Below are 19219 nucleotides of genomic sequence, written 5' to 3'. Positions count from 1 at the left end.
GAAAAGTTTTTTTTTATAAGAAGATTATTCAAATAATTTTTTTTAATGTTTATCAACTTTTATAAAGTACAATTTCATGAAAACCCATTCTTATCAGAAATTCAGAATGTATTTTCAAAGCTGCTGTCAGAAAAAAAAAATTATTTACCTACCTACCTACCCAACTTCAAATTTTAGGGTCGGGTTAGGGGAAAAAAAGATATTTTTAATGATGGCCTAATATTGGTATTATCATCGATTTTAATTTTCTCTCTTTTTCGTAGAAAATTACTCAAGTCCGATATCATAATCGCCATTGCCACTTTTGACACTGTGGTAAAATTTTAGGTGATTATCCTCCGTTGTCATACACTTCTTAACTGCTGGAATGTCTGCCATTCTCTTCAGATACGCCATCAAATTTGGTTTTAATCCATCTGTCAGAAATACTTGATTGACCAACTTTTCCATTGCGGAGAATCGTTCAATCCAGGGCCACACCAAGAAATCTATCATTTGAACATTATCGCCTAGAAAGAAAAAAAAATACCACATGAATAAAATATGTGCAGTACTATTTCAAAATGGAATTCTATTTCCATAAATACGCATGCGCCATGTATGCTATAAATGCCTTTTGGCAGAGGGGTCGGTAACATACTATGCTTGAATTGATGATCTCGTTAAATCACGCGTTGTTTATGTTGCTGGTCCCTGTGCCTTTCGGCATCAAAACGGGCATAGCCGCTTTGGGTATATACATGTAAGTACTTGACTCCTTACATGCATTTCCTGTTCAGATGCAAGCGTAAATTTAGAAAATAATAGATTTACCACTAACTATGAAACTGGAAATTAAAAATACATGTTTTATGAAAGATCCTCCAATCTTCTGTTTGTGATTTTATTTTCTCATTCTGATGATAACAATTGCTTTACCTCCAAAGAATTTTCCCCTCTTTTCCAATTCTTTGTCAAATTCCGACAGTAATTTGCCGAGAGCCTCGGCCGTCGCTGGAAAGCTGTCCGGTGTACCAAAGTAGAATTTGTAATATTGCGTAGTCACCTAGAAGTGTAAAGATATATATAATTTCTTATGGTCTTTTTTATACAAATGATTCAATTTCAATATAAAACACAGTTATAGTATGTGTACTATCTATCAGATAATGAAAGGCGGATAAATTTTTACGCATCATACATGCGGTTTTGCAAAATTAGTTACAAATTACTTTGGTCATAATTTCAATTAAATACAAAAAAAAAAAGAATTACCCATATTAACTATCGCAAAAAGTATTTTCTCCAGGCTCCTCCTCATTTTTTTTTTTTTTTTTTTTTTTTTTTTTTTTTTAGTTGAACTTCGGTATCTCGAACACCGATATCTCGAATATCATGGATATGTCGAAGTGATTTTGAAGGCCCAACCCCTTATTGCAGCCCGGAGGACCGGGCTGCTCTATACATATAAGTTTAAGTGTTGGTATATGGGGATTGAGGTGGGAGAAGTTATTCAGAATTAAAGGTTTTCTAAACATTAAAAAGATTGTTAATCAGAATGTTCTTTCCCTTTATAAATTACGAGATACACAATATCTTTACTTCCATAAAGTGAATCTGTAAAAATATATATGTTTTTCATATTTAATATAAAAAGTTGCTTATCATTTACTATCGAAAAAACGACAGGTCCCTTTTTTTAGAATATCGAATTTTACTTATCGCATAAAAACGTAAAAATGTACTTTACACAGTTCGTGTTTTATATTCTTAAAGTGAAAGATATTTTTGAAAATAGGTGATGCATGTGTCTGGTTTCAAATTATATTTTATGCAGCCAACATTTACTTGAGGAATTGGTAAAGTTTAAAAGGGTATCGTTTTTGTTCGAGTTTCATCCGACTATAAGTTTTCAAAATATTCTCGACTATCGTCTCCATCATTTAAACGCATGCCTTTTTCACACACATCGAAGCGGTTTGATGATAAAGACTCATTTCCATTGTTTACTTTATTTATTTCCAGGGCGACAATTGATGGTTACATCAATGTTTTCTTGTTATTTATCAATATAAGTATTTTACCCTGGATCACAGGCACTTGTTTCTGTAATAAATTTTTGACCCATAGTTTAATAATGGGTCAAAAATTTATTACAGAAACAAGTGCCTGTGCTCTGGATATCTCGAATCCTTAGATATCTTCAAGTTTTTAGCTCACCTGAGCCAAAGGCTCAAGTGAGCTTTTCTGATCAAAATTTGTCCGTTGTCTGTCGTCGTTGTTGTCGTTGTCATTGTTGTTGTAAACTTTTCACATTTTCATCTTCTTCTCAAGAACCGCTGGGCCAATTTCAACCAAACTTGCCACAAAGTATCCTTGGGTAAAGGGGATTCAAGTTTGTTCAAATGAAGGGCCACGCCTTCTTCCAAGGGGAGATAATTAAGAATTTGTGAAAAATTAATGGCATCATTAAAAAATCTTCTTCTCAGAACCACTGTGCTTGAAAATATGAAACTTATGTGGAAGCATCCTCAGGTAGTGTAGATTCAAGTTTGTTCAAATCATGACCCTCGGGGGTCGGGGTGGGGCCACAATGGGCGATCAAAGTTTTACATAGGAATATATAGGAAAAATCTTTAAAAATCTTCTTCTCAAGAGCAGCAAAGCCATGATTGGTCATATTTATATGGTAGCATCCTCAGATAGTGTAGATTCAAGTTTGTTCAAATCGTGACCCCCGGGGGTCGGGTGGGGCCACAATGGGCGATCAAAGTTTTACATAGGAATATATAGGAACAAGAGGCCCATGGGCCACATCGCTCACCTGAGCACATTGGCAAGGCAAAAGCACAAATCAGTTCAGTATTGAAGTATTGAAAAGATTACTTGGGGGGGGGGAGGGGGGGGGGCTTGAATTTTAAACTACCTGATGATGCTTCCATGTCAATATATAATTTGTTTTAACAAATGGCTTTGTTGTACTTGAGAAGATTTTTTAAAAAAATTCCCATATATTCCTCTGTAAAAATTTGATCCCCCATTGTGGCTCCTCTCTATCCCAGGGGTCATCATTTGAACAAACTTGAATCTACACTACCTGAGGATGCTTCCATATCAATATGACTAAACATAGCTTTTCTGTTCTTGAGAAGAAATTTTTTTCTATATGTTCCTATGTAAAACTTTCGATCCCCTTATTGGGCCCCACCCTACCCTCGGGGGTCATCATTTTAACAAAATTGAATTTACACTACCTGAGGATGCTTCCATATCAAAATGACTAAACATGATTTTCAGTTCTTGAGAAGAAGATATTTTCCTATATGTTCCTATGTAAAATTTTCGATCCCCCATTATGGCCCATCCCTATTCCCTGGGGTCATCATTTTAACAAACTTGAATCTACACTACCTGAGGATGCTTCCATATCAAAATGACTAATCATGGCTTTGCAGTTCTTCATCAGAACATATCTTCCTATATATTTCTATGTAAAACTTTGATCCTCCATTGTGGCCCCGCCCTACCCCCGGGGGGTCATGATTTGAACAAACTTGAATCTACACTACCTGAGGATGCTTCCATATAAATATGACTCATCATGGCTTTGCTGTTATTGAGAAGAAGATTTTTAAAGATTTTTCCTATATATTTCTATGTAAAACTTTGATCCTCCATTGTGGCCCCGCCCTACCCCCAGGGGTCATGATTTGGACAAACTTGAATCCACACTACCTGAGGATGCTTCCATATAAATATGACCAATTAGGGCTTTGCTGTTATTGAGAAGAAGATTTTTAAAGGTTTTTCCTATATATTTCTATGTAAAACTTTGATCCTCCATTGTTGCCCCGCCCTACCCCCGGGGGTCTTGATTTGAACAAACTTGAATCTACACTACCTGAGGATGCTTCCATATAAATATGACTCATCATGGCTTTGCTGTTATTGAGAAGAAGATTTTTAAAGGTTTTTCCTATATATTTCTATGTAAAACTTTGATCCTCCATTGTGGCCCCGCCCTACCCCCGGGGGTCTTGATTTGAACAAACTTGAATCTACACTACCTGAGGATGCTTCCATATAAATATGACTCATCATGGCTTTGCTGTTATTGAGAAGAAGATTTTTAAAGATTTTTCCTATATATTTCTATGTAAAACTTTGATCCTCCATTGTGGCCCCACCCTACCCCCAGGGGTCATGATTTGAACAAACTTGAATCTACACTACCTGAGGATGCTTCCATATAAATATGACTCATCATGGCTTTGCTGTTCTTGAGAAGAAGATTTTTAAAGGTTTTTCCTATATATTTCTATGTAAAACTTTGATCCTCCACTGTGGCCCCGCCCTACCCCCGGGGGTCATGATTTGAACAAACTTGAATCTACACTACCTGAGGATGCTTTCACATGAGTTTCATCTTCCCTGACTTTGTGGTTCTTGAGAAGAAGATTTTTAAAAGATTCTACTAATTTTTCACTAATTCTTCATTATCTCCCCTTGAAAGAGGGCGTGGCCCTTCATTTGAACAAACTTGAATCCCCTTCACCCAAGGATACTTTGTGGCAAGTTTGGTTGAAATTGGCCCGGTGGTTCTTGAGAAGAAGTCGAAAATGTGAAAAGTTTACAGACGGACGGACGGACAGACAGACAGACAGACAGACGGACAGACGGACTACAGACAAAATGTGATCAGAAAAGCTCACTTGAGCCTTCGGCTCAGGTGAGCTAAAAATCTTTAAAAATCTTCTTCTCAAGAACAGCAAAGCCATGATTGGTCATATTTACATGGAAGCATCCTCAGATAGTGTAGATTCAAATTTGTTCAAATTATGACACCCGGGGGTCGGATTGGGCCACAATGGGCGATCAAAGTTTTACATAGGAATATATAGGAAAAATCTTTAAAAATCTTCTTCTCAAGAACAGCAAAGCCATGATTGGTCATATTTACATGGAGGCATTATCAGATAGTGTAGATTCAAGTTTGTTCAAATCGTGACCCCCGGGGGTCGGATTGGGCCACAATGGGCGATCAAAGTTTTACATAGGAATATATAGGAAAAATCTTTAAAAATCTTCTTCTCAAGAACAGCAAAGCCATGATTGGTCATATTTACATGGAAGCATCCTCAGATAGTGTAGATTCAAGTTTGTTCAAATCGTGACCCCCGGGGGTCGGGTGGGGCCACAATGGGCGATCAAAGTTTTACATAGGAATATATAGGAAAAATCTTTAAAAATCTTCTTCTCAAGAACAGCAAAGCCATGATTGGTCATATTTACATGGAAGCATCCTCAGATAGTGTAGATTCAAATTTGTTCAAATTATGACACCCGGGGGTCGGATTGGGCCACAATGGGCGATCAAAGTTTTACATAGGAATATATAGGAAAAATCTTTAAAAATCTTCTTCTCAAGAACAGCAAAGCCATGATTGGTCATATTTACATGGAAGCATCCTCAGATAGTGTAGATTCAAATTTGTTCAAATTATGACACCCGGGGGTCGGATTGGACCACAATGGGCGATCAAAGTTTAACATAGGAATATATAGGAAAAATCTTTAAAAATCTTCTTCTCAAGAACAGCAAAGCCATGATTGGTCATATTTACATGGAGGCATCATAAGATAGTGTAGATTCAAGTTTGTTCAAATCATGATCCCCGGGGGTCGGGTGGGGCCACAATGGGCGATCAAAGTTTTACATAGGAATATATACGAAAAATCTTTAAAAATCTTCTTCTCAAGAACAGCAAAGCCATGATTGGTCATATTTACATGGAGGCATTATCAGATAGTGTAGATTCAAGTTTGTTCAAATCGTGACCCCTGGGGGTCGTGTGGGGCCACAATGGGCGATCAAAGTTTTACATAGGAATATATAGGAAAAATCTTTAAAAATCTTCTTCTCAAGAGCAGCAAAGCCATGATTGGTCATATTTATATGGTAGCATCCTCAGGTAGTGTAGATTCAAGTTTGTTCAAATCGTGACCCCCGGGGGTCGGGTGGGGCCACAATGGGCGATCAAAGTTTTACATAGGAATATATAGGAAAAATCTTTAAAAATCTTCTTCTCAAGAGCACAAAAGCCATGATTGGTCATATTTATATGGTAGCATCCTCAGATAGTGTAGATTCAAGTTTGTTCAAATCGTGACCCCCGGGGGTCGGGTGGGGCCACAATGGGCGATCAAAGTTTTACATAGGAATATATAGGAAAAATCTTTAAAAATCTTCTTCTCAAGAACAGCAAAGCCATGATTGGTCATATTTACATGGAAGCATCCTCAGATAGTGTAGATTCAAATTTGTTCAAATTATGACACCCGGGGGTCGGATTGGGCCACAATGGGCGATCAAAGTTTTACATAGGAATATATAGGAAAAATCTTGAAAAATCTTCTTCTCAAGAACAGCAAAGCCATGATTGGTCATATTTACATGGAGGCAATATCAGATAGTGTAGATTCAAGTTTGTTCAAATCATGACCCCCGGGGGTCGGGTGGGGCCACAATGGGCGATCAAAGTTTTACATAGGAATATATAGGAAAAATCTTTAAAAATCTTCTTCTCAAGAACAGCAAAGCCATAATTGGTCATATTTACATGGAAGCATCTTCAGATAGTGTAGATTCAAGTTTGTTCAAATCATGACCCCCAGGGGTAGGGTGTGGCCACAATGGGCAATCAAAGTTTTACATAGGAATATATAGGAAAAATCTTTAAAAATCTTCTTCTCAAGAACAGCAACGCCATGATTGGTCAGATTTACATGGAAGCATCCTCAGATAGTGTACATTTAAATTTGTTCAACTCATGACCCCTGGGGGTCGGGTGGGGCCACAATGGGCGATCAAAGTTTCACATAGAAACAAGTAGTAAAAATCTTTAAAAAAAACTATTTCTTAAGAACAGCAAAGCCATGTTATGCATATTCATATTCATATGGAAGCATTCTTAGATAGTGTACATTCAAGTTTGTTCAAACATGACCCCTGGGGGTCGGGTGGGGCCACAATGGGTGATCAAAGTTTTACATATGAATACATAGGTTAAATCTTTAAAAATCTTCTACTCAAGAACAGCAAAGCCATGATTGGTCATATTTAAATGGAAGCATCCTCAGATAATGTAGATTCAAATTTGTTCAATTCATGACACCCCTCCCCCCACACTTTTATATTTAAACTTTTCAACCTTTCAAGACTGAACTGATTTCTGCTTTTTTCTAGCCATAGTGCTCAGGTGAGCGATGTGGCCCCTGGGCCTCTTGTTTCTCGGTCCCATGGAGTTCCAGATAACGAGGTTTGACTGCATATGAGATTAATTTTATTAAAATGTTCATTCTATGTCGTATTTGTGCTATAAAAGGACAATCTATAAAAATATCTAAAAGAACAATAAAATAAATAAATAAATAAACGAAAAATCCCTAGGTTGAGAAAATACTAAAGGAGGTGGTCCTGTTCACAAGCACCTGTGTCATTTATATATTAAGTTGGATATATACCTGTCCATAATGTGAAAGTAACATCCTGTCCTTAGCTTGTTGATATGGGTCATCAGGGGTCAATTTGTTGTTTGGATACACCTGGTCTAAATAATCACAACAAATGTCCGATTCGTAAATGATCTTGCCATCTTTCTCAAGCGCGGGGACCTTTCCCAAGGGGTTGATTTTTTCCAGGTACCATTCAGGCTTTTTGCTCAGGTTAATATTGACCACTTCATGTCTGGGGGAAAATATTGCATGCCGATATAAATCAGATCAAATCTAAGCATAATACTTTTTTTTTGTAAATATGAGAGAGAGAGAGAGAGGGGGGGGGGGGGCAACATCCAATAATTATTCGAAATTATTCTAGAATGTACATGTAATCTTTCGGAAAAAAACTTGCTGCAATCGTAATGGCCACAGAATCAAATTCACGTATCTGGGAACATTTTGTTTGAACATCCACAAATAGTTACCACAAACATGTATCTAAATTTACGTATTCAAGTAAAGAACACATCCAGAGGATAGACTCTTTTGTACATGTGTTTTGAGTTTTCAGGTACAGTTATTTAATATCTAACGATCATGAAGAGAAAGAAACGTAAATATATAGCAATAGAAATTTTATATTTATAAAAGCATGTCATACCACCGCTGAGGAAGAAATAAGATGGGCAAAAAATTCTAAATATTCGTAGATTTCTTGCATTTTTGTGCGTAAAAATCTACTACATGTACTTTTTTCAAACCTGACTTTAATTCAATTGCAACTTAAAGCCTGTCTACAAAATCTATAAAGAAATCGCGGAAAAAAGGTAGCCTAAGTCTTGCTTAACAATAAACTACAATTTTTGCTTTAATCCTGAAGCGTTGACGATTCTGGTCCGACACAGATCACCTCTAGTATGGCATGTCAAACGTTGCAATATTCGATCTTTTCCATTTGTATTGTATAACTTTCCATTTGTATTGTATAATTTTTCATTTGTATTGTATAATTTTTCATTTGTATAATTTTCCATTTGTATTGTATAATTTTTATTTGTATTCTATAATTTTCCATTTGGATTTTATAATTTTCCATTTGGATTGTATAATGTTTATTTGTATTCTATATTTTCCATTTGTGTTGTAAAAAAAATCATTTGTATTGTATCATTTTTCATTTGTATTCTATATTTTCCATTTGCATTGTATAATTTCTTATTTGTATTGTATAATTTCTTATTTGTATGCGATAATTTTTCATTTGTATTGTATCCGAGGATTGTTTATTTATTTCGTTACGAAGGATGTCATTGGTCATAAAATTTAGTCTGTATAAAGGTCTCAGGTGCCCATCACAAACTTAGTCTGGTACCCTCCCCACAATTCCGATTGCGCACTCTCTACAAACACAAACTCGGCTCCTCTATTTGCGGTGCATGCTAAGGGACGACCATTTGATTCTCGGGGGGTGTCGAATCCGATTATTTATTTTCATTCTCTCGCAGGAGAGAATATTTATTTCCAATATGACCAGAGACAAGGAGAAAAACAAAAAGAAGAAAATCCGCCCAAACCCGAAAACTCAGTTTTTTGGGGGTGGGGGTAGTTACCACCACTCAAGGTCAATTAATTTATTTTCTCAGTCAGCATTTCTAAGGACAGATTATTTATTTGCCATCTACCAGCGCTCCCTTTTTAGAATCCAATGACCGTCTAACATGCACGCAAATACGTATGCCGCCGAAATATGGCTGAAATATTACCGACTCGGCGTTAAACAATAATCAATCAATCAATCAAGCAAATACAGCTTTGAGCATCCGGAACATCTTCAACCCGATACAGGCTGAAACTTGACCAATGAAATCCTTCGTAACGAAACAAATAAACAGTCCGCGGATACAATACAAATGAAAAATTATCGCATACAAATAAGAAATTTTACAATACAAATAAGAAATTATACAATGCAAATGGAAAATTATACAATACAAATAAAAATTATACAATACAAATGAAAATTATACAATACAAATAGAAAATTATACAATACAAATAAAAATTATACAATACAAATGAAAAATTATACAATACAAATAGAAAATTATACAATACAAATAAAAATTATACAATACAAATAAAAATTATACAATACAAATGAAAAATTATACAATGCAAATGGAAAAGATCGAATATTGCAACGTTTGACATGCCATACTCTAGACTTATTTTTCAATTTTATGCATAAAACCTTTTCAGAGATGTATAAGCAAGATTGTCAAAATTGCTTTTTGGATTTTTCCTAAATTCAAGAGTTTTAGGCAGAAATACAGTAGTACATTGTCTTCAAGCTTTAACCTCATTTCCCTGCTACTTATTAAACACACCCAGCAATTTTTTTAAATAGTTTTTTTTTTCAGTTTTAAATCAAACAATATAATTGTTCGGAAGCCTTTTAGGATCAAACTACGATAATTTTTTAAGGCGTTAAAAACGCAAAGAGAACACGCGTAAAAATACATAAAGAAGATGTATTTGTGAAACACTGATGCCCCCGTATGGCAACTTATAGCAAAGGTTAAACTTTCTCAAATGCAAACCAAATATGTTGGTACCCAAATTAAGGTCTTGTCTCGAGAAATATACCTGTGAAATATGAGAGCCCTAGCAGCAACCATTGAATAGATATGGAAAAGGTTAAAGTCAAGGTCAAATGGTCAAAATTAATGGTACCTAAGGAAAGGCCTTCTCACAAGAAATATACTGGTGAAATATGAAAGCTGAAGCACCAATCGTTCAAAAGTTATGACCTAGGTTTTAGTTTTTCAAAAGTAGGTCAAACTCCAAGATCAAGGTCAATGGATTACAATTGTTGGTATCCAAAGGAAGGTCTTGTCACAAGAATTACATATGTGAATTATGAAAGCCCTAGCACCAAAGGTTCAAAAGTTATGGCCAAGGTTAAAGTTTTCCAAAAATAGGTCAAACTCCAAGGTCAAGGTCAAAGGGTCTAAGTTGTGAGTATCCAAAGGAAGGTCTTGTCACAAGAATTACATATGTGAAGTATGACAGCCTTAGCACCAACGGTTCAAAAGTTACGGCCAATGTTATAGTTTTTCAAAAGTAGGTCAAACTCCAAGGTCAAGGTCAATGGATTACAATTGTTGGTATCCAAAGGAAGGTCTTGTCACAAGAATTACATATGTGAATTATGAAAGCCCTAGCACCAAAGGTTCAAAAGTTATGGCCAAGGTTAAAGTTTTCCAAAAATAGGTCAAACTCCAAGGTCAAGGTCAAAGGGTCTAAGTTGTGAGTATCCAAAGGAAGGTCTTGTCACAAGAATTACATATGTGAAGTGTGAAAGCCTTAGCACCAACGGTTCAAAAGTTACGGCCAATGTTATAGTTTTTCAAAAGTAGGTCAAACTCCACGGTCAAGGTCAAAGTTGTTGGTATCCAAAGGAAGGTCTTGTCACAAGCATTACACATGTGAAGTATGAAAGCCTTAGCACCAACAATTCAAAAGTTATGACCAATGTTAAAGTTTTTCAAAAGTAGGTCAAACTCCAAGGTCAAGGTCAAAGGGTCAGAGTTGTTGGTTTCAAAAGAAAGGTCTTGTCACAAGGATTACACATGTGAAGTATGAAAGCCCTAGCACCAATTGTTCAAAAGTTATGGCCAAGGTTAAAGTTGGGTAAAATTTTGCAAAACTGGGTCAAACTCCAAGGTCAAGATCAAAAGGTCAAATATGGTGGTACCAAAGAAAGGTCTTGTCACAAGGAATACACATGTGAAATATCAAAGCCATAGCTCCAACCAATCAAAAGTTATGGGCAATGTTAAAGTTTTTGCGTACACACAAACATACATACAGACAGACAGACAGACAGACGGACAGGGCAAAAACTATATATCCCCGAATCTTCGATACGGGGGCATAAAATGGCGTAATAGCACAAAGTGAAAACGCGTTTTTTTAACGCGAAAAAGGGCGTAATTTTGCGTTATTACGCCTTTGAAAGGCCTTGTTGCGTACACCTTTTGATTCACGTCATTACGCCTTTTTGAAAGGCACAATAACGCCTTTTTTCGCACTATACGAAGGTTGTTAGAAAAGTTCGCGGACAAGTTCTATCGTGAGCGCGCTATTTGCATGAAACCAGTAAGATTCTGCAGACAAAACTATTCACATTCTCCAATAAACATGCAAATATTTGGTGTTTTCCGGTGATCCTTAAAAAAATTACAGTTATTTCATCTAGGTAACATGCATCACGGAGCATGTCACTTTTTCAAACATTTACATTACATAGACATTTATTGCACTGTTGTAGCGCACAAAGATTTATGATAATTTACATACCGCTACAATAATCATGAAACGTCATTTGGCGAAATTTTGAATTGAATTGGAGGAATTATGACTGTTTTATCGCTAATTATAGATGACCAATGCATAAAAACAAAGTCAAGAATGGCAACGTCAATGAACGTCTTGGAGCACCGCCCTATTAAAGAAAAATATGTGTGCAGACTGGAAAATACTCGAAAGAGGCTTAAATATTCTAGATGTTGCCTACACGTATTTAGGACCAAAGTGTTCAAATCGTAGTAGCTTAATAAGAATAAGAATGGAAGGATTGACATTTTTAATGATCAACTCTTGTGATACCCCAATTCCCCGCATGGACGTTGCACCTGTCATGTTCCATATTTTGAACTTACCGGGTGGGCGTAAATACAAAATTTAGAACATGACAACTATTGTCATGTTCTAAATTTGGTATTTACGCCCACCCGGTGAATTCAAAATTTAGAACATGATACACCTATGGATTTTGCATTGTTTCCATATACTTTGTAGACATCGATTTTAAGATTTCACTAATCCGATACGCCACAATAAGAAATTTTAGAAAAAAGTAACGTCTTTATGTAGTAATTTGATTTTTAAGTAGGAAAAAAAAGCATGAAAATCTACAGAAATGAAAGATATTTAGAACTGTGAAAAGGCTTAACAAGTTTGGAAACAAGTTGTCACGTCACCTAACGTTAAGCGATTGCTCCCTGAATCCTATGACCGCACAGTAAAAAGCATCGTATATTTTCAAACTTTTTTAATAGATCTGATTTTTAAAATACTAATAAACAAAAAATAAGAAGTTAATCAGACATACACCATTCTTCAAAATACACATAACATTATCCGTAAATTAATGTGTCCGCGAACTTTTCTAACAGCCCTCGTATAATAAACTTATTTTCCCGTTATAACACATTTTCACTCGTTATTACGTTTTCCCCCTCTTTATATCGCCTTTTAACTTAGCACCACAACGCCTTTCAACCCCCCCCCCCCCCCCCCCCAAGCAGTTTGATCCTTATGCCACGCGCACTTTCGAATCTGTGCATCCATGAAAGTTTCAAGACTCACGGTATGTTCTTGTGAACAAGTACCAATCTAGTTCTTTGAGCGTATGGACAGAGACGCATGCTGTAGAGTCGGAGGGTACCAGTCTGTAGTGGCGGGAATTCCGAACCTGTCTTTAAGAAATAGTTACATGTAATTTCAACATTATGATTTCCATTTATGTAAATATTACAGTAAGTTTTCCGTCCGTTACAGTATGTCTGTATACATTTTTTTGCTTTAAAAATATTAACTACAATGAATTTCATCGACAGTTTGACTTCCTCAGTAGGTGCTGAAATGCATCACACTGATATGTCAGAAAGTTATAACGTATTCTGCACATGCCCATAGGTAGTAGTTTCATTTTTATCATTTTACAATGTATTTATTTTTGGGGGAGGGGGATCCAAACAGAAAAAATCATCAGACATTATTATTTAAGAGGAACAGACGTAAATTAGCTTTGTTTTCGTATAATTATATAACATATATAATGGCAAAATTATAAGGGATGCACTTCCACCCAGTTCCCATATATTGGGGAAAATAAGGTTTTTTTGGTGCATACATTTTTTATAATCGTGACATCGTTGGTCAGCAACACCCAAAAATCCAATTAATATATATAAAAAAAAAAGGCTTACTAATACTAACAGATGCCTTATAATCATCGTTTAAATCACTTATTAATAAAATATAATGCAAGGACATCGAGAAAACATATGTTCTATTTATAAATGAACTTCAACATTTTAATATTCTCAAGCCGTAAGAAATTTAAGGCAATATTATACATGTTTATGTCAATTTTTGATGTTCTTTAATCTATTGATTACACCGAACCAGTATATACGGAATCAAAAATTAAAACATGCCAAAAGAACCAACAGAACAGAATAAACAAACAAATCTAAAGAAACTTTTTCCAGTATTAAAATTAAATAAATATCATTGACTTGCCTGTTGAAAACGCTTTTTGAGATGCTATCGACATTTTCTGATGAGTCTGTGATCCAGGGGACACTTCTTCTTCCTGAAGAGAAAACCCAGGCTGTAGTGAGTTACGATAAATCCTAATACAAACAATGTCCCTCTCGTGTAACTTGTCACTGGCCCATCTGGTTACTCGGCTATGCGGTGAATTTAAATTTCACCAGTTAGGGTGCGGATCTAGTATTTCACTTAACGCATTTAGTTGATTTAAGGAAGCTCTAAACACTAACAAAAAGTGCTTTTTGGGCTTAGAGCAAAATATATCATAAAAAGGTGTGCATATTGAGATTATTTAGTTCATTTTAAACATAGGGTACCTGCCTTATTTCTGCAAGAAAAATGTTCAAAGACAATGGACTATGCGTGAACAGAAATCACTGTTGTTTACCAACATTGGGAAAATTAATGGAAATAATGAATTCAATTACTTATTCTTGGTCTAATATAATGCTACGAATATTTTAATCTATTACAAATTGTGTAATTAACAATAAATAACCATTTTTTCTATCTTACTCCTAAGGACAGATCACTTTAACTGTATAAAACTATCCTACAATTAGAACTCTTTAGTGTGCAGTGTTTAGAGCTTCCTTAAATAAGGAATTAAGGGGGCAATCTATGCTGTTCACATATTTATGTTTTTCGTTTTAGTATAATTTTTTTTTTAATTTTAATTATAAAATCAGTAAAATTCATTTAACACGAATTAAGAATTCTTTTTTTTTTCTTTTTTTCAAAATGTGTGAATGGATATTCAAGATGATATCATTTTTGAAAACGTGTACACATATGATCATAATTAAACCATTGACGAATCCAGCACAGGGGCCTAAGGTGACGCTCTTTACTTTTTAATGAATTTTATTTGGCAATCACACTTCGACATTTTTAATGCATATTTATTGTGGATTCATTTTCTCACTAGGAAAAAAAATGACATTAGCTCACTGTTTCAACGGATTTCTGTTGCAAACAGGTCTGGGGCCGGTAAAAAAGGGTTCTTTTTCACAAAGTTAGGTAAAAACTCCAAAAGGACTGAATTTTTTAATTCTTGAATTTTGATTAAAGAAGTTTTTTGAAATTACACTTTATATAAAGATTCGCTTGGAGGATTAGTCAAAAATCCGTCTGTATTCTTCAGTAAACTTAATAATAGATGTCATCAATATTTTAAAATCAATTCTGCCACTTTTTTGAGTTCAAAATTCCCAGTTGAAAGTGAACAGAAGGGTCAGTTAAGCTCTAATTTATGTGACATGGTTGAATATAATTGAAAAGTCACTCGGTAATATATATATATATATATATATATATATATATATATATATATATATATATATATATATATATATATATATATATATATATATATATATATATATTCACATCGGAAAATAACGCTTTCTGAAGGTGACGTTCTCTCTGACGCATTAAGACCATGCGCGGATCTAGAGGGGGGTCGGGGGGGGGGGTCAGGACCCCCCCCCTGGAATTTGCAGAGTTATAAAAAAAAGTATATACTGAAGCAAATAAAAAATGACCTTGGACCCCCTAGAAAAAAGTGGACCCCACCAACACCACCACGAAATAGGTGTTTTTCACGTTGGAAAATGGATTTTTTTTTTTGCTTGTCAAGAAATTTTCTTGGTTTATTACGTTTGGGATGGGAATTAAGTTTTTTTTTTTTGGGGGGGGGGGCTTGTTAGGAAATTTTTGGGTTAGAATTTTTTGTTGACTGGGATTTGGACCCCCTCCCCTGGAAAAAATTCCTGGATCCGCGCCTGAAGACAATACCAGATTTTTTCAATATTCTATTGTAGTTACACATTCAGTTTTACTTTAAGAATATGGAGAATTCCTGCATGTGAAATGGAAATCACAGCAAGGTAAAACGGAATAACTATAGTTCTCAATAGTAAAGTTACGGAAGCATATTAGTGCCACATAATACTTTTTAAGTTGGTAATTCCAATATGATATTAAAGTTAGCTTTTCCAACTTTAAAGTTGGTAAATCCTACTTTAAAGTTGCCTTATCCAATTTACATTCGCTTTTCCAACATTAAAGCTGGAATTAGTATATGAATATAGTATAGAATATTCAATGTAGGATTTAAGAGATAATGTATTTCAAGTACTTTCAACTTACGCATTTTTTGGACGTATGCTGCCAGGGACGTTATAGTCTATATACGTTCCTGATGTTAAAGAAAATTGTAGACGTGAGCAAGTCCAGATAAAATTAACCTTGCTTTAGCAAAAATTTCCTAATTTTTATCTATACATCACAGGCACAAACTGTTTATATGTTTTGAAGTTGCACGATACTTTCAACCAATCAGCACGCAGTTCGTAAAAAGCTTGATATAAGAAATTATTTTCTTTGCCTCCTTAGATTTCCTAGCCCAAATTTGATATTTTAGGTCTCACAACAATTCACGCTCATTGATTTGCAATATTTTTTTCAATAATAAATAAAATTATTTTATATATAATTGCCATGGTAAAATGTTAATATCAATTTAAGTGCTAAAAGGTCAAATTAAATGTACTTTTGCACTGACACCTACTTTCTTTTCGATTTTGAGTTCTGCTATGATAAAAAAAAGTCTTGATACAACCAGTATCAGGAATTAATATTGTAAATATTTTCCCCATTTATCCCTGCATGCCAAACTGTGACTATAACACAAATCAAGTTGACTTCTAATATGGCAGGCCCGTAGGAAGCAATTTCAGTTTGGGGGGCACAGCCATACATTTTTCAGTTGACATTGAGGGGACACTACCAAAAATTTCCTGACAAGCAAAAAAAAAAAAAAAATAAAAATAAAAATAAAAAAAAAAAAAAAAAAAAAAAAGTCATCAGACGTTTTTATTGAAGGGGCACAAGCACACATTATCTATGTTTACTATAGTAATCTATATATCGGCAAAATTATTGGGGGGGGGGGGCACGGCCCCCCCCCGTGCCCCCCCCCCCGGTTCCTACGGCCATGTTAATGGCGATTAGAATGATTCACTGCAATGTGAAAAATATCTTTCCGGATTTCCATTTCACCATATACTGACTCTAGATCATACACTGGAAGACTCCGCATTATTATACTAAACAGAGAACCTAGACAACTCTTAAGAATATAAAAGAACCATAATGATTTTTAATTATTCAGTAAATGAAATATTTGTGTTTTAAATAACCAATTTATCATTAAAAAACAAAATTTTTTTTTTTTTAAATGCTACGTTTTATGCTGAATTATTAGGGAATACTAATCTCTGAAGAGTTTATAATACTTTTTGTGATAAAAGTAATAAGAAATTAATTTTATAAATATGTTTTACACAAGAGTGAATGGCTGAGAGTTCTACATCACTGAAAATAAAATTAAATCAAAGTAATGTGAAAAAGAATTATAAATTATTTCAATAAACGACGTTTTGGAAATTCAATCGAGATCGGGATGACATAAAATATTTCAACAGCTGTTTTGTTTTTCAACTATATTTTCAAGGGAAAACAAAATAACATTGTTATTGATTTTATAGATAGAATATGATATATAAAGTAATTCACCAAATAAAGCACGAGTTCTCCAGGTTTTCTCTATAGAATTTTCTGTTAAGTAGTCCATTGTTTCGACTGTAGAAACTCTAAAAAGTTCAGTAAACATGGCCTGGTAATGTGTTTAAATTTCTAGCTTAGTGAATGTCTAAAAATTTCAAGTGATTTTTTATTTAATTTTTGTACTTTTCTCACCCGGTTTTCGAGCATCAAATCAATGTAAAAAATTGTCTCAGAAATTCACTCAACCAAATATTTATTACCCAGTAAAAAACGGCCAGTTGAAACATAACAAGGATGTTAATTACGGTATTTAACGTTATGCATCATACGATTTAAAAATTGGAGCATTTTTCCTTTTAATAATCTCGTTAATTATTACAGTTTGGTATTGTTTTTCTCGGTGTTCAAAGAATTTACCTTGAATTTCTTTTGTTTAACTTCTTCAGTAGCCGTCTGCGCAAACCGTTTGCTCGCTGCCATTTCCATTGTTTATTAACAAACTTCCTCCAAACTTCCGCCAGAGTTCGTTTGCGCACAACGCAAAATTTCGATCCCGATGAGTTAATTCACTTCAATACATACCTGTTCAAGGTCATTGGAAAATTATTAAGGGGGTGCTTAAGGTGCGATATCGCATCCCCTTTGAAAAGAAAAATACTTGAAAATAATATTTGAAGCAAAATAATGTCATTTTTATTTTTTATCTGTTTTTACATGGAAGTAATCGTGCTTTATTTTGTTTATTTGATATAATTATAAAGAAATTATTTCAATTAAGAAGGCACAAGAATCCACAAAAACTCCCCCTTTTCAGAAACATGGCGATATCTTCTCAGGAAAACATTGTTTCACTTCCCTTGCAAAAAAATTCAGCCATACGAAACGTTACCAAATTCCGGTAAAAAGCTTAAAATTTAGACCCGGCCTTTTCTTGGTACTCAGCGCCACATCTTCGCTTGCCAAGACAGTTTTTCTGATCCTCTCCACACAAAGATTTCATTGTTATGAGTAAAGCGGATTAGACACCTTGCTACTGATAAGCGTACGTAGATGCCAAGGCGTGTTAAATTCTTAATATCGTCCCAACGCCTTTAGTGACATGGGACATACGCTTTAAAGGTCATATTCGAAAGACCAATAACTTTCATTTGTAGAGTCGCGGAGTAAGGAGTTGATTCTTACGTCGCGGGTTCGAATCCACTGCGGGACGTAGAGACCAGTCTTTCTGATGAAACTGTATAAACCGAGGTCCCAAGTTGCAGTACTGATGTGTTGGCACGAAAAAGATCTCTGGCTGTTCAATGGCCCTAAGTGCCGAGCGTAGGTTAAAATTTGCAGCCCTCCTCCGGCAAGTGGTGGCGTCTTCATATGAGTGAAAAAATTCTCGAGAGGGACGTTAAACAATATTCAAACAAACAAACATTCCTGATGTCGGGCGCTGGCTAAGAAACAGTTTTATCCAAGTTAAACGGGTTAGGACTATCACGGCGCCGGGAACTAACGAGAATCGAATCCGAACAACGAGTTACCGATAAATACACAGGTATACTTGGGTTTTGGTTTATAAATATTTATGTACCTTATTGATATCCAAAAAAAAAAAAGTAAGGAGTTTGCATACATTTACTTTTTTATGTATCAATAAGGTACATACCTATTTATAAACCAAGACCCTGTGGGTAAATAATAATTTAAAAAAAAGAATCAGTGCTGTAGCACTGAATGATTTCAACGCACGGAAGGAGGGCCTCCGAAGAGTTTAAAT

The 19219-nt window shown here is 35.0% G+C and overlaps 1 protein-coding gene across 1 annotated transcript; it reads right to left on the bottom strand.

Moving 5' to 3' along the window:
* Nucleotides 1-136: 136 nt before the first annotated feature.
* LOC133197772 (glutathione S-transferase omega-1-like) lies at nucleotides 137-17952 on the bottom strand. The gene is made up of 6 exons (XM_061333977.1): nucleotides 17872-17952; nucleotides 13852-13924; nucleotides 12913-13018; nucleotides 7504-7726; nucleotides 919-1045; nucleotides 137-509 (listed from the first exon to the last, which is right to left on the bottom strand). Exons 1-6 carry the CDS (start codon nucleotides 17938-17940, stop codon nucleotides 268-270), a joined length of 840 nt encoding a protein of 279 aa, XP_061189961.1. The 5' UTR covers nucleotides 17941-17952; the 3' UTR covers nucleotides 137-267.
* Between the last annotated feature and the right edge of the window lie 1267 nt (nucleotides 17953-19219).

The sequence above is a fragment of the Saccostrea echinata genome, unplaced genomic scaffold, assembly GCF_033153115.1.
Source record: "Saccostrea echinata isolate AGI-Se365-2 ecotype Australia unplaced genomic scaffold, CSIRO_AGI_Sech_v1 ptg000030l, whole genome shotgun sequence".
In the NCBI taxonomy this organism is placed as follows: domain Eukaryota; kingdom Metazoa; phylum Mollusca; class Bivalvia; order Ostreida; family Ostreidae; genus Saccostrea; species Saccostrea echinata.
The sequence above is the reverse complement of the archived record's forward strand: the minus strand, read 5'-3'. Positions and strand labels throughout refer to the sequence as shown.

Coding starts and splice junctions, on each gene's coding strand:
- LOC133197772 (XM_061333977.1), bottom strand. CDS start 17,940: ATGGAAATGGCAGCGAGCAAACGGTTTGCGCAGACGGCTACTGAAGAA. Junction 13,019..13,851: donor TCAAAAAGCGTTTTCAACAG/GCAAGTCAATGA, acceptor TCTTAAAGACAG/GTTCGGAATTCCCGCCACTA. Junction 7,727..12,912: donor CTTGTTCACAAGAACATACC/GTGAGTCTTGAA, acceptor ATTTTCCCCCAG/ACATGAAGTGGTCAATATTA.